Genomic DNA, 19961 nt, shown 5'->3' on the forward strand with positions numbered 1-19961 from the left:
CAGTCGTATGTCTCAAGTCCTCCATAGTCAGGAATGTAATGCCTGGAATCCAATCTGAGGGAGGAGGTAAGGACACACACAACTTGTGAGGACAGTAAGAGCAGGTTGGAAGAAGGTGACAGGAATAGATTGAGGCAAGTTGTTGAAGACTGAGGTTGTAGTAGGCTCCAGGGTATTCCATTCATAAGGCCCACCAAAATATCTCTTGCCAAATAGACAGACATTGTAGCCAAAGGAAACTATATTCACCTGGTTGGACAATTTGGACTCTGGCCCCAGACCGTGAGACTCTGAGCAAGCACTGCGCCCTGGGTATCTTACTTTACTTATCTACGTAATGAAGGGATTTGACTAATCTATTAGTCCCACTTTTATTTTTTAACTCTGTGGACACCATGTCTTAATATTTTTGCATAATAAAACATTTATTATGACTTGTAAACCTATAATGGGTTCACTGTTTCTGAAACATGGCTTCATATCAGAATCATCTGTAGAGCTTAAAAAATCATCAGATATCCAGACCTAACCCCAGAGATACCAATTAAGTGGGTTGGGGCAGGGAGTGGGTGCTGAACCTCTGACTTAAACTTCTTGACGAAGTGCCCAACCCCCAGCTGAAATTCATAACAAGCCTGACATAGGTAAGTGTGTAATTTTCGTATCTTTTTGAAGTCGGAAATCCTCAAGGACTCCAAAGGTAGCCACAGGTCAAGATGATGCACAGGTATCTTCTGTTGTAGAAGTCTATCTAAGTTCTCTCCAAATTATAGTTTCTAGACCCTTGTCCCTGTAAAGCAGAAATGGCGCCTTAGAGTTTGGTTTGGGACTTGGGGCAGGAAATGAACCACATGAGCCAAGGTTACCATGTTACACCAGAAAGCAAGCCAACTATCAAAGGCTACAAAGAACCACCTTGGAGAGATGCCCACTGGGTAGAGCTGAGACAACATGAGCATTGATAATAATAACATCGAAGAGCTAACATGAATACAATGCGTTTAAGCCTGTGAGTTCATAAAGATGGCGGACAAGTTATCTCACTAGTCCCCGTTGGAAGATGCTTGGGAGACAGTTTCTAGTTTTGAAAAGCAGTCAATAAAGAGTCAAATATTTATCCTACCTTTTGTATGAACTGTACTTTTTTTGATCAAAATAGTAGGTGAGAGGAATGATCTCTGTATAAGAATAGTTCTCCCAATAAATAAAGACTGATAGGATTACTGTATCTATTTAGTAGTTATTTCACAACTCCTAATCAAACAATGAGTCTAAGAAATGCTTACCAATGGCTGTTGACATAAAGAAGGGAGAATCTGCTACATAATATGTTTCCTGCTGGAAGACTCTATACCATCTATGTACCATTCTTGCTAAAAATTCAAACCTGTATCGGGTCAAAACTCTAGATCTGGTAGTTAATTTATAGACAAACATGTTATCATGCATGGAGATACAATTGGTAAAATTCAAACAGTGGGGAAATCTACAGACCAAACCCTATTGATTAAAAGAGACTTAAATGCAAATTAATTATAACATATAGATCTTACTTGCATCCTTATAAGAGAACAAACTATAAAAAATTTATCAGATGATGATAGAAATTCCAACATTGACTAGATATTTGATGATTAATGGATTATTTAAAAAATAATTTAGATGTGTTGATATTTTGCTTGTCTTCTGTGGAATTCCTTATTTAAGAAATATACTTCAACATTTTCAGATTAAAACATATGAAATCTGAGATTTGCTTAAAATACTGCAAGGTTGGGGAGAGAAGTAAGTAGGAATAAAGACAAGATTGGCCATGAGTTGGTAATTTTTTATTCTAGTGATGGGTACATGGGATTTGTTATTCATCTTACTTAGGCGTACATGTGAACTTTTCCATTAAAAAACTTACTAGCTGTGTATTAAATAAATACAGGAAACTTACAACTGTTTTCAAATCTAGCTTTGTTCTCTCCTACCACAGATGGCGAGAAAGAAGCTGAAGGGCTTCACCACGCTGGAGCTCATGCTCAGTGCTCTCCTGCTCATAGTGTTCATCATCACTGTTCCCCTCTTCGTGCTTTCTGCCAGAGAGTGTTTGGGGTCCAAAGGTAACCAGGCATTCCAGGGGCCTCCTTCCATAGGTCGCTCTGATCAGAGCAAAATCCTGGTAGGCAGTAGGGAAGAGACGCTTTCTGTTGTTTCCTGGGAGCGTGTGCACGTGCGTGTGCGCGTGTTGTACGTGTTGGGGAGCACCTAACTACACTGTGGCAGCTCTGGAGGGAGTCGTTGTCAGTTCTGACACTTTCATTTCCCACTGAGCACAGTGCATGATCCAGTGATGGAAATGAGATATATACAGGCTCTGGCAGGTGTAAGGCTTGTTTGAGCATGGTAGGTAGGTTACTCGAATGTCTCCCAGGAGATGGACAGGAATTTGAATATTTCACCTAAAACATCCTGTGGTGTGCTTGAGTGTGATATTGTTATGTTACAGAATTACATGCTTATGATTTTGTAATAAAGGATTTTGTAATAAAATAGGGGCGCTATTTGTGCCGGATCGTGTATTTGCCAAAGTTTATTGACTAACTCTACTTTTGTTAACAATAATGATGAACAATACCCTTATATGGAAGGCAGTCAAATAAGCACATAATCAATTAAAGTATTTTAGACCAAAGTTTGGTTCCTTAAAAAAATGGCTACCAGAGTTATTTTATTAATAGTTTATTGTAAAGTCATGATTTTCTAAGCACTTCATTGTACACCTGAAACCAATACAGAATAATATTGAGTGTAAGCTATAATTAAAAAACAAAAAAATTAATTAAAAAGCTCACTGAACTGTTTTATTTTAAAAGAGAGGCTGGATCACGCTGAATTGATTTCTCACCCTTCAGTCAGTCAAAAAGCGGTGTCGGTCTGCGGCTAGAGGAGCCCTTCCGGGCCCTTCCTCTCCTCCCAGTCCTGGCAGTTTCTACTTTCACAGGAAGTTAGATCCGATAACCTCTAGCTTGTCCGCTCCTTAAAATTCTATGACTGAGTGGACTCAAGCCCTTATGCAGAGACTGGTAGAAAGGTGGAGTTCTTTTAATCCAACACTTTTGAATTGGGAACCCTAATGAAAAGAAAACGAATTAAAAGCCTCATTGTTCCAACCTAACCTCATTATTAACTTACTGCAGTGTCTTAAAGCAGTCTCACTTCCTTGTATTAGAATGCATTACATGTGCCTTTTTAAATTTTACCGGTTTTAAAATCTGCATTGAAGCCCTTGGGCAGATTCTAGCTACCAGTCTCTAGATTGGTGGGCTCCCTTTACGTCTTATGTCGAATGAGACGTGATGTTTGTGTAAGATTGCTGTTACCCGGAAGGGCTCCTTGCTCTGAGTGACGGCATTCAGGGAGGAGCCTGTGGACCAAGCCGGCAGAGCGGAGGTAGCTGTGGTAAGAGTGGGAACAGTCACGGCCTCAGCATACACTGCACACATTCCATGTGCAAACCTCTGGTGATCCAGCCGCTGGCACCAAAGTCAAGGACCAGAGTAGAGTCTGCAGACTTTTCTGTAAAGGGCCAGATGCTTAATACTCTACACTTTGTGAACCATAAGGTCCCTGTGTAACTACTTAGTCCTGCCAGTATAGCACAAAAGCAGATAGAGACAATATGTAGAAAACCACTGTGGCTGTACTCTGGCAACACTTCACATTTAACAATCAGGCTGTGACCAGATTTGGCCCACAGGCCATTGTCTACTCACCCCTGGACTAGAAAAGATAGACTCGATTTCTGCCTTGTTGAGCTTCCGGTGGAATGGCGGAGTCAGGCTCCTTGTCCTTACAGCGCTGTCCCCTAGGAGAGGCCCCAGTGGTAGAAGAAGATGGCACTGGTGTGCATGGAGCTACCTGCCATCAGTAAGAGCAGAACGAGGCTTTAGAAAGTGAATGCATTTCAGGGACACCCGAGTGCAGCCCAGTTGGTGGTGGAGTTCATGTAATTGGGGGAATTGAGAACTACGGGGAAGCTGAATGTGACATTGTCTGTCTGATGGTCATTTTCTGTTTGTTTTTGGGGTCATCCCAGGTGCTGGGACCACGAGTCCCGCTCCCACGAACTCCACTCCTGTGAGTCCCACTCCCAGCCCTGCCCAGTGCCCGGAGGTAAATGAATTGGAGCGGATAAACTGCATCCCTGACCAGTTGCCCACAAAGGTTCGTGTTATGGGTCTTGTTTTTCCTTTAAGGATTTATGCTGCTGGAGACTCTTTTGTTTGTTTTAGGGTTTTTTGTTTTCTGTTTATAACTCCCAGAGAGTTGTTCACATTGCACTTCTTAGTGGCTCAGGCAAATTTATCCTGTATCCATCCTTGTGTGATAGTACAGCTTTGGGAGAGGAAGAGCCAGAAGATCCTTTTGTGGTAACAGATTCAGCAAATGAAAGTACAGTTTGCTTGGTTAAATTTAAATTTCGGATAAACAATGAATGAATTTTTTTTTTAAGTGTAAGCATTGAATATGTCCCTTGCAAGACTTGGAACTCACACTATAATGGTTTTGCCTTTCATCTGGCAATACTACTCAGTTAGTGGTTCTCTCTGACTCTGTTATTGCCTCTGTTTCTTGCCCTTTCTTTCTTTGTCTCTTTCTCCTTTCACAATTCCAAGAGGTTATCTGGGATCAACAATAAAAAGCCATATACATGCATAAAACATTTAATATAAGGACAAAGTTTCAAGAGCCATGCCTTGAAAGAAGGTGGTAATAAATACGAGATTAAAGATAGTGCAGGCATCTGGATATTTACTTTAGTGCAGTTTTTCCTGATCATCAGCTGAAGTCCAGCTGAATATTAATGATCATCCAATACATTGTACCTACCACATCAGCCACTTTTCACATCAAGAACGCATGAAAGGAAAAGGCAACCTTCGGAGTGAAGTCCATGACACGAAGTGGCAGAGCTGGGTCAGACATAGACAGGTGCTGCTGCGGGTGATGCCCGGGCACGTGGCACTCTCCCACGTGTCTCTGTGGCCCGCCTGTTGTTTGCTGGCCAGCATGACTTGTGTTGTACTTAAGGGTTGATGCTCTGGCTTACCTAAAGGTCCTAATACCAAAGGCCATTTTGAATTTTCTGTGTTTTCCTCTTACCCTTCTGGAGGCTAAATGTCCCAAATCAAGGTGTGCACAGGATTGGTTCTTCTGAAGGATCTGAGGAAGAATCTGTTCCTTGACTGCCTCCCAGCTTCTGGTGACTGACTGGGTCAGGTCCTGACATTCCTTGGCTTATCACCCCAGCCTCTGCCTCTATGTTCACGTGGCGTTCTCTCTCTTTCTCTCTCTCCCTCTCTGAACATCCAAATTTCCCATGTTTAAGGACACTGGTCACATGGGATTAAGAGCCCGCCCTACTCCATTATGATCTCATATTAACTAATGACATGTGCAATAAGCCTAATTCCAAATAAGATCACATCCTGAGGTGCCGAGGATTAGGACTTCAACATATCTTTCCTGGGGACCCAGTTCAGCCCATAACATGGACAAAGTCACAGGGGTGGGGGCTGTGGAAAATGGAACTTCTTCTAAGCTGAGCCTTTGGTATTGACTGAAATGGCGTACGGGGATGAGATGGACCAGGCCTGTGGGGAAGCTGGGAGTTAGGGCCCAGAAGGCAGCCAGAGCCAGGTGAAGAGCTTGGGGTAAAGAAAATGTCTATGAACTGCAGGCTGGAGCAGAGCAAGCAGACAAAGCTGATCAGGAGGCCCAGGGGCCGTTTTGAAGGCATGAAAGAGAGATCGAATTGGATGGACAGTTAATGATCGGGAAATCCCCAGGACAGGCTGAAGCAGTGCCCGGGCCAGCGGCTAGGGCACAGAAGGGAAGTGAGCCTGCTAAGGCCGGAGTCACCACAGTTCGGCCAGTTTACCGAGATGACTGCAGTGTTTGGCCCCTTGTCTAGTATCTTACCCTGGCCTTCTCTTGGGTTAGTACTGAGACTGGCCTGCTTGGAGCAGAAAGAACTGAGGCTGAATAGGAAAGGTGGACTTAGAATTTGGAAGACCTTGGGAATCACGTATAGGAGGTTGGTTTTTGATATGCAGCAGCCAGGAGCAGCCATCTAAGGATGATTGAAATCATATTATGAGAAAAAAAAGAGAGAACAGAAGACTTAGAAATAAAGGAAAAAGAAGATACAAGGGAAAAAGAAAAGCAAAAAGCAAAAGCACTTCAGTATGGGGCCAAATGTCACAAAGTTTAGCATTTTGGATTAGAGTTTCAAATAAACTATATATATTTTTCTTGTCACAGATTCTAGTAGAGAAGGCAAGCTAAGTAAGTAAATGGCTGGTATGTAAAACAAAAATTCATAAGATCTGAAAGAAGCATGATAGAGATCAGAAAATAGAGGGGATTATTATCAAGGAAAAGGTGATAGCCTGCAATTAAAGATAACTAGGATTTTGACAGAGATGGGAGGAATGGAAAGTGATTTCAGGATATGAGAGATGATGTAAATTTAGTGACAGAAGAGGAACTTGTGGAGCACATATATGACATATTAATGGCCGCATGTGGCCAAGGTAGCAGGTATGAGAGAGAAGATGATGTGTAAGACTGTAAGGTGGGTTGGAGCTTGATGATGGAGGAATGTTAATGTGCTGCTTTGTCAGTAGGAATGGGAAGCTGTGATTTAGCCATGTTGCACCCAAACAGGATATTTGTTGCAGTAGGTTTGCAGCGTAAGTTGGCCCCCCTTACTTGCCCCTGTCATTGTGCGTCAGGGAACGGGCTGCTCAGAAGCCCCCTATGGAAGCAGTGCATCCTAAGTCTCTTCCCTCTCCTACAACACCCTGTCTTGTTCCTGGCTATTGGTAAACCTCAGATGCCATTAGCACCTCCGTCATGTTCTTTGCTGTTTTATTATGAAGCCTTTTAAACAATGTTGTGGGATGCTGAACTCATCACCTCCTCACTAAATCTGGTTTCCCTTCTGAACTCCCAGACTTTGTTGGTAGTTCTGTTGTGCGCCTAGTCTCTGAGAGCTTTTGCCTGGCCCTCTCCTTTATCCCTTCGACCAGAATTTCATGTATTTTAAAACTTGTTCCTTAACAATATTTTCCAGAACAAGCACTTAGTTCCCATTCTCACTGTGATCACTCTAGGTCACCATAACCTCATGCTTGGATTATTCGGGGAGCCTCCCAGCTTCTGAATTGCATTGATCCCCGATCCATTCCACTTTACTGCTTTCTTGACTACCTCACTTGTGTTCTCCTTCCACCTAACTGGAGTGCCTCCAGCATCCGTTACTGTGTATTGGGTCAAGTTCAAACACTTCATTGTGTTGTCTAAGGTGCCAGCAGAGTGGGCCTGAGCGAGTCGCCAGCATTCGCTGTCGCTCTACAGACACATATTTATGAACACCATACCTTGAGGCAAGAGGGATGATCCAGAAAGAGCTAACGTGTAGGTGGCGTAAACCTGAACGGGACAAATTCTCAGCTCAAACTGTCTTTACAACTGCAGCTGCTGATAGCGCCCATGCGTTTACATGAGGGCCATTTCTAGGGGCGCCCTTCCTTCGTAGGATACCAGCTGCTTCTTTTTGGAGTCCCCTTTGCCAGTTCCTCCCCCGTCCCATTTTTTGAAGCTGAGGTATAGAATTGACATGGAACATTACATTATGTTCAGGTGTACGAAGTAATGATTTAATATTTGTATATATTGCAAAATGGTCACCACAATAAGTCTAGTTAACATCCGTCACCATACCTACTTACAAAATTTTGTTTTTACGGTGATGAGTACTTTTAAGATCTACTTTAAAATACACAATACGTAATTATTAACTCTAGTCACCATGCTCTCCATTACATCCCTATGATTTATTTATTTTATAACTGGAAATTTGCATCTTTTGATCCCCTTCATGGTTCCTCCTCTTCTACATGACATCTACATGTTGCAAAATTTCTTGTCTACCCACACTCAGTCCTTGGGCGATTTCGCCCGGTATCACGTCTGTAAGTGGTAACCCCTATGTGCCTGTGCACCAGAGGCAATGCCTCCAGCCTCCAGCACGCCCCTGAATGCCACACTGATTCGGCATCTTCACTTGGTTGTCCAATAGATACCTCAAAACCAACACGTCGACAGGGAACCTTCCATCTCCCACGCTTACGTACATACCAAAACCTGCCCTTCCTACGCCTCCCCCACCTCGGTACGGGCAACTCTTAACCTTTTGCCCCTTGTGTTCAGAAAAAGTTACAACTTGAAGAAGACAATAAAAGATCTAATATAATAGTAATTAACTTATTTTCTATTAATTGCTATAAATTTTCTTGGATTTCTATCTAGATATTTTGTATGAAAGTATTTCTTTCTTTCATGTCTGACTTTGGTATAAAATTCTTATTTGTTTCTTCTCTTTTAAGTGTTAGGAAGCACTGGGGTTGAAGGAGAATAGGACTGGTGTGGAGTAGAGCTTGATTAGGTCTTAAACAGCGTCTTCAGGATCTGGTTTCCATCTCTGAGTTGAATTCAGTCTTTCCCTTTGTGTTAGTGCAGGAGCCCACACATCCGTTTTGTAAAAAGCAAAGCACTTTTACTTGTTATCTGCTTTATCAATTACAAACGAAGCTCTTTAAAAATATTCCATTATGTATACTATCTTTTTCAATTTTACCTTATCATTCTTTAAAATTTTTCTGTAAACATTTTGAGTCCTTATTAATAGTTGCACATCAAGTTTCCTGGTGAATTGAACCTTTCATCATCAGGTAATGACTCGATGTCTCTTTAATAATACGTTTTTGCTTAAAGTCTATTTGTCTGATATTACTACAGTTATACTAGCGTTTTCTTAGCATTTTTATCACACATCTGTTTACCCACTTTTACTCTTGGTGCTTCGGTGAGCTTAAATTTTAGGTGTGCCTCCTTTAAGCAACATTAGCTGAATTTATTTATTTGAATGAGATCAGACTATCTTTAAAATTAAGTGTTTAGAAGAAGATAATTGACATGACAATTTTTTCCTAAGGTCTCATTTTGTGTTTTTCATTTTTTTTTTTTTTAATTTACTGCTCTCTGCCCTCCCAGCTCTATACATGTTTTCTTGGTCTTACCTTAATATTAAATTTTCTCTTAAATTTTAATTCTCATGTCCTGCCAAAAGGGGCATTTCTGTGTCCTGGGACTCCTTCTTTCTGTGAGCCTTCACTCAGCTCAGGTTGTCACGTTTCTGAGCTTCTCTCTGTAAGCGGTTTCCTGGGCTTCGCATACTGTTCACGCTCTTGTCTGCCTGTGACGTGTTCTGCTTCTCTTCCTGCTTCCCCTCGCAGCGGCTCAGCTCCACTGCAGAAACGGTGGACTGACTCTGGCCAGCAGACGCTGCTCCCTTTTCTTCCTGCTTTGGCCTCTCTTTGATCCCTGCCTTTTGCAGTTCAGTAAAGAAATTGTTAAGCTCTGGGGAGCGTACAGAAACCATTCTGTTTAACGCCCTATTCAACACCTACTCTTTTCCTGTGATACTGAGCTTTCATCTGAGTATGTTTTTAAAGGAAAAAACAAAAACTGCGGGGTGAAGTTGAGTTCACAGTGACCCCTGACCCCGCAGCACTGTAAACCACAGATGGACGCAGATTTTCCATCCTTAATATTGGCTGTTAGCATAAAAATTAGCATTTGGGTGGCTCTGATTGTTCATATGTCTAAGCCACACCCCCCTGCAGATGTGTTCAGCAGAGGCTCAGCCCAGGCTGTAGACAAAAGGAAAATGGGGAGCGCAGAACGAGGTGTGGTTCTCGCCCTGTCCATGGCCGAGGGACGCTTGGGAGGCCGCCTCGCCTCTGTGAGCCTTTACCTCGCGGCCGCAGCTGCTTCGCCGGTAAAATAACAAAACAGGATGCATTAGTTCTCTACTGCTGCCAGATCCGTTACCAAAAACTTAAAGACTTAACACAACGAACGTTATTTTCTCACAGTTTCTACGGTCAGGCTCTGGCCTTTGTCTGTCTGGGTGCTTTTGGCTGGAAGTCTTTCAGGGGACTGAACCATGCTGTCTGCTACGATGGCGGGTGATCTTTTTCCGGCTCATCCACGTGACTGTTGGCAGGATTCAGCTTGTCCCGGACTAGTGGAGAGGGGACCTCAGCTCCGTGCTTGCCGTTGGCCAGGGGCGTCCCGCAGTTCTTGGCCCTGTGTGGGTCGATGCATGATCCATCTCACTTTCCCTGGAGCGAGGCTCCTGCGGGGCGAGGGGCGGAGAGCCGGCCGGCGGCTGGTGGACGCCACCTGCCTGTGATCTAAGCTCATCTGTTATTTTTGCCACATTTTATAAGTCACTCGGTCTGGCCATATGCAAGAGGAGAACTTTTTTTGTACTTTTTCATGTTTAACCTGGTTCCTTCTCCCAGATAAGCTGAGATGAGAACAGGGATTGTCTTCATTTTAGTCTCCACTTGATCCAGTCATTAACTGTGGTGTAAGGCAGGCCCCTTTTTCAATAGGAATTGGAGACTATTTGGGTTTCAAGAAACAATTACTCTCTGCCTTGGGAGGAATTTAGAGACTAAATAAATATAAATGTCACATATATGTCATATATGTATATATCATACATATGTATACATATACATACATATGATGTGTGTAATTGTATGCATATTAAAAGCCAAAGCAAATTGATTTTAAAGCTTCTGAATAAATTTGATTGCAGAACCATTTTCTTTTTAAAGCTAAAACCTATATATATGAAGCTCCAAGTGTAATTTTGGGTTACTGGTGAAATAACTATATTGTAGTTCAGAATATTTAAATAAACTCTTCAGTTTTCTTGTGATGAGAGATATGGACCGCACTGTGATCCCTACATTGTTATGTAATAGCAATAAGTAGGAAGGACATTTGCCAGAAGAATTGGTTCTGAGTACTAGTTCGGCGTCGACTGGGCCGTCACACAATTTCTCTAAATATCTGTCCCCTTATTTGTAAAATGAAGTTAGTGGTGTCACATGCTTACACTGTGACACTGCTCTTGTAACAAACAGAGCCACTTTGATTCCACCCCTCGCTGCAGGCCACGTGTGAGCAGCGCGGCTGCTGCTGGAAGCCTCAGGGAGCCATAAGCCTGCCCTGGTGCTACTACTCTAACGGCCACGGCTACCAGCTGGGCGGCAGCCTGGAGAACACAGACGCAGGTAAGCCAGGCCGGGGGCAGGGGCCCGGGCGCCCGGGGGTCGGCTCTGGTTGCTCCCGAGGAGAGGCCGACTGACCAGCCAACGAAGCTCTGCCCCTCTGCCCCGCCACACTCGTGCATGTGACAGAAGGAGGACTAGAATTAATGTGGCATCAAGGAAGAGTCACTGTGTCTGGGGACTTCAGAGACATACTCAATTCCTGGCTCTCCCTTATGTACCTTTGTAAACTTGCACAAACATCATGGCTCCTTTGGTTCCCAAGTTTCTAACTTTTAAAGAGAGGGATTTGAACTCAGTAATCTGAAAGTACTTACAAGCCTAATATAATGTGATTTTAGTGACGGGAAAACAATTCCAACTTTTAAAACATTGTAGGAAAGCTAACCAATGTCAGTGCGCATGGACTAAGCATCCCTTCTCTTCCCTCGCACCCTGAAGTGCAGGACACACTAATGACCATCCAGGGGATCACAGAAGGTGACTATATACTTTGGGGAGGCTCTTAGCGTAAAGAAAGAGACATGCTCCCCATCCGGAGGCTCTTAGCCTGCCGGGCTCTTCTAAGGTCTCCGCCCTCCCCTGGCATACGGAACCAGGGAGATGGCATCCATGTATGTGTCACCGGTAAAGTAGCATGAAAGTAATTGAGAAGGAATATGGTATATATACAGATTGCGGGCGGAGAGGGCAAAGGGTATGTGATTGACCGAATCACCGATGGGCTGGTGGGATGAGAGTTAGGCCTTGTGGGGGAGGTTGCCAGTCTACTTTTGTAGGAGAGAGGCGCAGTTTTTGGATAAGCTAATGACCGTACATAACTTCAGATTCTGGCCCAAGAGTGTGTGAGTGCATGATGCGGCCTATGTCTGTGTCTTCCCTTCTTTGGGGGAAATAAAGGCTTTTCGCCAGCCCCTTTGACATAAAGGTTAATTTTTGTAAATCTGTCTTTGGTGAATGTGCACAGCTAGCTGTGTAAAACTTTTTCCCTCTCTATTTTAGGATTCAGAGCCCAGCTGAAAAGGTTGCCTTCTCCGTCCTTGTTTGGAAACGATGTCAACAATGTCCTGCTCACAGCGGAATATCAGACATCTAATCGTTTCCACTTTAAGGTTACTATTGGTTTATTGTTTTTAAAATCTTGTCTGAGAGGTTCTCGTTTCCTACCTGATGACTGCAGTTAGCACAAAATAGAAAATTTGGCTAATAGAGGTATTTTTTTCCTTCTGTCATTCTTACTCTGCATCTGTATGTCAAAGGCATCTCTAGCCTTCCTTCAGTGTGATGACCTCTTAATGTACATTATAGAGTTCACCGGTGAGCTTTAGTTTTCATTTATTTGCCCTTAATACCATGTGAAATGTAGTAGAGAGGGGAAAAAAATGATCACTTCTTGGAAAAATCTAGAGAGGCCATCTTTGCAGACCTGGAGTGTATATCTCTACCTAAAGACTAACTTATGTCCAAGTGTTCAACATCTGAATTTGATAATATAATGTATGCATGTATTTGAGACATAGTGCCATTTGGACCCAAAATCCAGTCCCACGAGCACAGATATTGGGAAGCACTGGTGTTGGTAAGGAGGCTTCTATTTGGGGCAAACAGAGACATTTTCATTTTGGCTTCCTTTTCCTTCATCTCTCTGGACAGTTAACTGACCAAGACAATGACCGGTACGAAGTGCCCCACGAACATGTCCAAGCCTTTAAGGGAAGTGCTGCTTCTCCCCTGGCTTACGAAGTTGAGGTCTCCGAACAGCCATTTGGCATCAAAGTGATCAGAAAAAGCAACAATCGTGTTCTGTAAGTTTGGAAAACCTGTCTGGGAGACAGAGTAGGAAGGGGAGGGAGCTTCGCAAGCCTGAAGAAGGGTGCATTCCAACAATATTTGCAGGTTGCCAGCACCCTGTTGGAGACCAGACTCTCCACCTCCAAATGAATACACCTTTTTTCCGACCTACCTTGCTCTTCCCTCCACCCCTTTTTTTTTGTTATTACTAAGCATTTATTATAAACCAGGCACTGGGCTGTGTCCATTTTCTCCCCCTCCTTTTTCTTCCATTTATCTAATCGCATTCATCCACCAGCAATGGTTCACAGAACGTCTACTATAGTGTAAGAATAGTATTCAGGTAATGTGATAGGGTGTCTATGGGACAAAGCTAAAAAATGTGCCACATGGCACCTGCCCTCAAGAAGCCCTGATCTCTTGGTGTCCAGGGAAAAATGTCACAGGAAGACAAATGGGGCCAGTTAAGTAGGGGGTATTGAGCCATTGACACAGAAAGGCCACTTTTCTAAGCAGCTGTTCTCTCTCGCCCCACTTGCCCTCCCCACCCTGTGCTTTCTACCTGCGTCTAGGTTTGACTCCAGCATCGGGCCCCTGCTGTTTGCTGACCAGTTCCTGCAGCTCTCCATCCGACTGCCGAGCGCCAACGTGTACGGCCTGGGAGAACACGTGCACCGGCAGTACCGCCACGATATGAATTGGAAGACCTGGCCCATCTTCGCCAGGGACACCACCCCCAATGGGGTGAGCTTTGGGGATGGCTCCACTCCACTGAACATCGTAGCCTCATTCTTGACGGTCACTGCTAGCAGGACAGGGTAATGGTTAAGAGTAACGTGCCAGGGTGAGGCTGTCCGGACTGAATTCTGGCACTGCCAGTCACCACTTACGTGCTTCTGGGCAAGTTACCTCTTTGTGTCTTCAGTTTTGCATCTATAAAAGGGGGACAATATACCTGCCCCATAGAGCTGTGATGGGAAAAGAACGACTTGATACTTACAGAGTCTCTGGACAGGTGTCTGCCACATAGGAAGTGCCCAGTTAATGTCAGCTACTTTTCATTCTGTCTCCCTTTTGAACTAAGTAGTTCTGGAGAAAACATTACTAATATTGACTCTGCACAGTACGTTTGTTATAATCTGCATATTTTAGGTTGACCTTTCTAAATCACTATTTTACCAGGTTTGTCAGCAAAATAGGATGAAATGTCAACTAAAATACTGTATCAATCATTCTTTGTGTGAAGAATGTTTAGGGCAGTGAAAGAATAGAGTTTTATTGTTGTCGTTGTTGTTGATTTCTTTTATTTTTCCTGTTGCTTTTTTGTTTTGTTTTGTTTTGAATGCTAACATTCAATTCAGAGGACTTTCCTAGGCTCAGCAGTATAATAGGTCTTACTCAGCAAATTTTCTGACTAAGCAGAACTAGTGGCTGGGTGAAAAGAGACCATTGGAATAATTTATTGACTATATTTATACATTGTTACTATTTACCAAAAGAACTCTGAAAAAAGATAAGTATAATTTAGTCCACTTAACAGATGCGGAAACTGAGGCTCAGAAAATCCAAGTAATTCCCCCCCCCCCGCAATGTTAAAAAAAAAAAGTTTGTAAGTAACAGAGATAAGATCTGATCCCTGGCCTTTTGAACTTGAAACCATGCTCCTTGCTACATGTATGCCTATCAGAAAAGAGAAAAGGTGTTGAGTCAGAGCAGCTCATCTGGGAATGGCTGGTGATGGGTCTTTAATTGGGAGCCGGAGCCCGGCCACTCCAAGTGTCCAGCGTGGGCACCTCTGTGTGAGAAGCGTGTGCTTTCAGCTCCCCTTTCCATCTACTGAATTAGAATCCCCATTTAACTAAGATTCTTATATGATTTGTATGCATCCCAAATTTTGAGAGATGCTGTTCAAGAGCAGTGATTCTCCGTCGTGACTGCACATGGAATCACCTGGGGTAATTTAACAACCCACTCCTGCTTCCTTCCATCCTCGGGGGTTCTGTTTTCACTGGGCTGGGATGCAGCCTGCCTTGCGAACCACTGTGCTATCCTAAAGCCTGGAAGATCAGCTCAAGTTCTAGACTCTACCATTGTAAAGAGTAGAAGGGCAGATATCCTAAGGAGAGCTCCATCCAGTTGCACATTAGAAAGGTGCCTGATTCTTATTAAGGCTCGATGGAGCTTTTGCAGATTGGGTTTGGTCAGGTAGGACAAGCCTCACAGAGAGGAGAGCTTTGTGGAGCTTTCATTTCAAAATTGTTCTTCTCCCACATCCTAATGGCTATCACAAGCTCTCACATTCCTTCTAGATCAATGGTTACAGCTGGCTATTTTAATAAGAGAACACTGGTTCACTGTTGGGAACACCCACCAAATATCAAACTTATATGTTCAAAGTGTAGTTGTGTCTTCTTTGATCATGAGCTTCCTGTCAATTACTCACATGACTAACACGGATTTCCTCAGTCATTTCGGGCCAAGTGGAGTTTAGCCTACTGGATTGTGAATTTTTGGTTTTTAATTATGTTTCTGCAGGATGGGACTAACTTGTATGGTGCACAGACATTCTTCCTCTGCCTTGAAGATGCTAGCGGATTGTCCTTTGGAGTGTTTCTCATGAACAGCAATGCCATGGGTAAACGACTAAAGGGATACTCATGAAAACAATGCCTCGGAGTGGTCTTTAGTCCCATTCTCACAGCACGATGATAAAAGGAATGGAGACCTTTAAGGAAAGGCTGAGCCATAGCTTAAGCCTTGGTTGGCCTATGGTCGCCATGGGAAGGGTTTCTCTCCTGGCTTATGATTGATTTTCCTGAACGTGTTTCCTCTATTTGAGTATTTTCTATCACAGAGTTAAGACAGCAAACCCTTTCCTATAATCTACTTATGGGCAGTTTGTACCAATTTATTCTTCTCCTTCCTTAGACTTCCATCCAGAAGAGGGGTTGATATAAGCTCTGGTGGGAACTAGCCAGTTGCTCTGGGCCTAACCAGGGATTTACAACTGAGCAGTGAATGTCACATTCAGACACACCAAGGGTAGGGTAAAGTGGAGTGGCAAGCGTTATGCAGAGCAAGATCAGATTGCTTAAGACCAAACAGTGTAACATCGTAGGGGTCTAGACATTAACTAGCTTCCCCATTTTTGAAGGTTTTTAGACAAGATCAGTGATTCTCAACAACTCTTTTCCTGCTTGCACCAGTAACAATGAATCAATCACCACAAGGGAAGAGCTGTACCAGAATCTCCCAGGGTGGATGGTGGGTTTAGTACGTCAATCCCCACCCTCTTCTTAACTGAGTATCAATGAACTAGATCCGTGATCCTCAGAGCATGGCCCACAGATGGTTCACAAGCTGTTTCACTTCTGCAGTAAGATGAGTACAGAAATCGAGAGTAAACATTGCTGTAGCATCCAAGTGCCTGCATAAACCTTTCCTAGTAGTTCATTTTCATGTCATTATACAGAAGTACCAGTTTGCCAAGAATTGTAAATTTAAAAATGAGGATCTGATCCTTCCCTGCAGATTGTTTGAGAATCACTGTAGATGACATAAGGTGGTTCTAATACACCCAATAGAATTTTTAGATGGTTCTGAGATACCCAGTAGTCTAATGACAGATTGAGATAACACACGGGTTATACAGTTTCAGGTAGTAGAAAGGAACCAAAAGACAGGGGAAAGGCCTCAGGATCCTAGGTACTCTGAGTTGTTTTTATGGCCACAGAGCACATTTCAATAGATTTTGAGGACTTGTATCCCTCAATGCAAACCAAGAGCATGGGGAAAGCTCACTTCTGAGAATTGTGATTAAGGTTTAGAGGGATTTTGAATTTATATTATCTCCGACTTGCTTTCCAGATTGGCCTTTGCTCAATGAGAGATTCGTTGAGGCTACTCCCTCACTGTGTCCAGTTAGGTTATTTTCTTACACTAACGGTGGGGTGTAGAGAAGGAACAGCCCTTTATGTAGTTGTGAATGTCAACGAAAAAATTTTCATCCTCTACGCTCTTAAGTTCAGTATTTGGTGGGCTGTGAGTCAAGCTGACAAAGGACAGGTTAGCCAGAGGAAAGACAATTTACTCACACCTATAACATACGACCACATAGCGTGCTTAGTGAAGGGTAGCTCAAAGAGCTGGTGACAATTTGGGGCTTGCATATACCATGCCAATGGGTAAATGGGAGGTGGAGAGAAACACTACCATAAAACAAGTAAGTGGCTTCTTAGAGGAGGTGGGAGGGATAAAAGGCCCTTATGGGAAAGCAGATGAGCCCTGTGGGGAACAGTTGGGAGGTATGATATTCATGTGACAATATCTGCTTGAATATGGTGCTAATTTATTGTCTCAGAGCAGATTAGGGCTTCTCCAGGGGAGGGGATTTGTGGCAACTGAGTACTTTTAAGACGCTCTGCTTTTAGGCTGAGATTTCAGAAACTTGTATGTCTTCAGCCTAAAATAAATTTTATGCTACAATGGCTTATTCTGGACCCCTTCATGAAACTTGCTGCTTTTTCACGAGACCCTGGGTCCTGATGTAACAGCTGAGACCCTCCAGTCACCAGTGATCAAAATTGGCCACAGAACCAAGGCTTGGACTTCCGTGTGCCAGGAGGGTGGCCTTTGATGATCAGGGTTTGTCCCTGTGTATACAAAATCTGAGGATCACTTTATTAATGTTCAGACAACTGTGAGCCTCTGATCTAAAGTTTCATAATTATTATTCTAGAATAAATTCTAATTTTTCTTTTCTTCCCTTTTAACCTATCAAGAGGTTTCCCTCCAGCCCACACCAGCGATCACCTACCGCACCATCGGGGGCATCCTGGACTTTTATGTGTTCCTGGGAGACACCCCAGAGCAAGTGGTTCAGGAGTACCTGGAGGTGAGAAAGTCCTAAATAGCTCAAAGGAAAGCAAGTTTAATAGGCAAGTACAACTCATGAAAATCTGCTCTTATAAGTAGCTATTGTAAATCTGTTATTATAAATTGACCCTACCCTCAGTGATGGATAAAGGGACCAGGAACGTAGACTAACAATCTAACATGAATGAAAGAGTGTGTTGGCGAATAAGTATGTTTTGCGCCCCTAAACCAATGCTTGGTAGAGGTTTTATTAAAAATAGGGCATTTACTAGTTTTTATTTCAAATACTTCTTTCAGCTCATTGGACGGCCAGCCCTACCTGCCTACTGGACACTTGGATTTCATCTCAGTCGCTATGGCTACGGCACCCTGGATAACATGAAGGAAGTCGTGGAGAGAAACCGGGCGGCACAGCTCCCTTATGTAAGGAAGGCTTTAAAGAACCCTCCCCAAACAGAAGTGTTCCCTTGGGGAATAAGGATAATTGTTTATACTTTCTCCCCCTGAGTTTAAAAAAAAATATGTAGCGTAAAGATTTTTGTGTATTTAGAATGGAAGGCTTTTTTTGGGTGGGCCTGCGATCCTTCAAGGAACTAGTTCCTTTTAGTAGGAAATAGTACAAGAGACCACAGTTACAGGGTTGGAAGGCAATCCGTTTTTGTCTCTATTTTTTTCCTATCACGTTTTTTTGTTAGTAAAATTTTCTTACGCTTACTGTATTAACTGCATTTCATATGCCTTTTATTGACATAATGCATTTAGGTTTTAAGGCTTTTCTTTTCCTAATTTAAGTGAGCAAAGGAATACAGTACATACATGTAATAAAATATGCTTATGTTTAAATGGTTAAATTTGCATGTGTGTATTGTATAATGCAGAGTGAGGTTTTTTACAAGTGATACAAAGAGGAAAACGCAATAGTCTCAGGAATAACCCTCTCCCCTCCCAGCCCAGCTCCTTGGAGGCAGGTACACAGGCCCTAGAGCAAGAATCAGTTTCATTCTGGGCTCCTCTATTTTCATGCAATTAGGAAAGGATAATCCCCAAAGAAGATTTGACGTAGAGAAGCTGCACAACCGAATGCAGGGTGGTAAAATGAGGGAAAAGAGACCCTTTCCCCCTTTTTCCTGTGGATGGGGTAGAATTAGGGGAATGGTTATGTTTTTGATAGCCTTTGTGACTTGTTGTGATTGTTGTGGTTTGTTTGTTAGATTGGTTTTTAATGCCAATGGCCAAGCAACAAGGTAGGATGATGCAGTTAACTTGATTCAGGGGTGGGGCCAGGTTCTCGGGAAATAATGAGTCCTTTGATTTGAAAGTACCACAGGAACAAGGAGCCCTTAGATGCCAGGGACTGATTAAGACCCTGTTTAGAGCCCAGCACGGAGTTGGTGTGCACCTTGAATAGTAACAATAATAATTGGACCGACTCATATACCAGGAAAATTCTTGGGCCCTAAATTGTGCGCCTGGTGTATTCTTTCAGGACGTTCAGCATGCTGATATTGATTATATGGATGGGAGGAAGGACTTTACTTATAACTCAGTGAATTTTAAAGGCTTCTCTGAGTATGCTAAGGAGCTGCACAACAACGGACAGAAACTGGTCATCATTGTGGTATGTGCCGTCCTCATTTCCCCCCAACCTGGGGACTTGCTCCTCCTTGTCACTGCACCCAGCTCCATTTCCTTGGTCCCTAATTCCCAATCTCCTTATAGTGCCTTAGCTTAAAGCTTGGTCCTTCATTGTATTTTCCCCCTTCTTAGGATCCAGCTATCTCCAACAACTCTTCCTTCAGCAATCCCTATGGCCCATACGACAGGGGCTCAGACATGAAGATATGGGTCAATGCTTCAGATGGAGCGACTCCACTCATCGGGGAGGTAACTTAATGGGGAAACGGAGGCCTGACAGAGGGGCTGTGCGTGTGCGCGCGCGTGTGTGCGAGTGATTACTCTGTTTCACATTTTCCAGTGCCTTATGTATCCTGGGGCTAAACTTTCCCTGTCCTTTCACTCCCAGATATTTACCAGGCGCCCTTGCTAGCTCCTACGTCCCCTTCACAGTCCCTTTACACAGTCGCCCCTGCA

At 43.3% G+C, this 19961-nt stretch overlaps 1 protein-coding gene across 1 annotated transcript in view; it reads left to right on the forward strand.

Annotated features, from left to right (window-relative positions):
- Positions 1 to 1981: 1981 nt before the first annotated feature.
- The window catches only part of MGAM (maltase-glucoamylase), a 64626-nt gene continuing 46646 nt past the window's right edge, over positions 1982 to 19961 (forward strand). The window contains exons 1-11 of the mRNA XM_054564580.1: positions 1982 to 2108; positions 4085 to 4212; positions 11087 to 11207; positions 12207 to 12316; positions 12858 to 13009; positions 13568 to 13739; positions 15531 to 15630; positions 17777 to 17889; positions 18168 to 18293; positions 19357 to 19488; positions 19638 to 19754. Of these exons, the coding sequence (XP_054420555.1) occupies positions 1982 to 2108; positions 4085 to 4212; positions 11087 to 11207; positions 12207 to 12316; positions 12858 to 13009; positions 13568 to 13739; positions 15531 to 15630; positions 17777 to 17889; positions 18168 to 18293; positions 19357 to 19488; positions 19638 to 19754 (1398 nt within the window). The remainder of the gene's footprint in view (positions 2109 to 4084; positions 4213 to 11086; positions 11208 to 12206; positions 12317 to 12857; positions 13010 to 13567; positions 13740 to 15530; positions 15631 to 17776; positions 17890 to 18167; positions 18294 to 19356; positions 19489 to 19637; positions 19755 to 19961) is intronic.

This window comes from Pteronotus mesoamericanus, unplaced genomic scaffold (assembly GCF_021234165.1).
Source record: "Pteronotus mesoamericanus isolate MK-2021 breed Mesoamerican mustached bat unplaced genomic scaffold, CSHL_Meso_final scaffold_85, whole genome shotgun sequence".
NCBI lineage: Eukaryota > Metazoa > Chordata > Mammalia > Chiroptera > Mormoopidae > Pteronotus > Pteronotus mesoamericanus.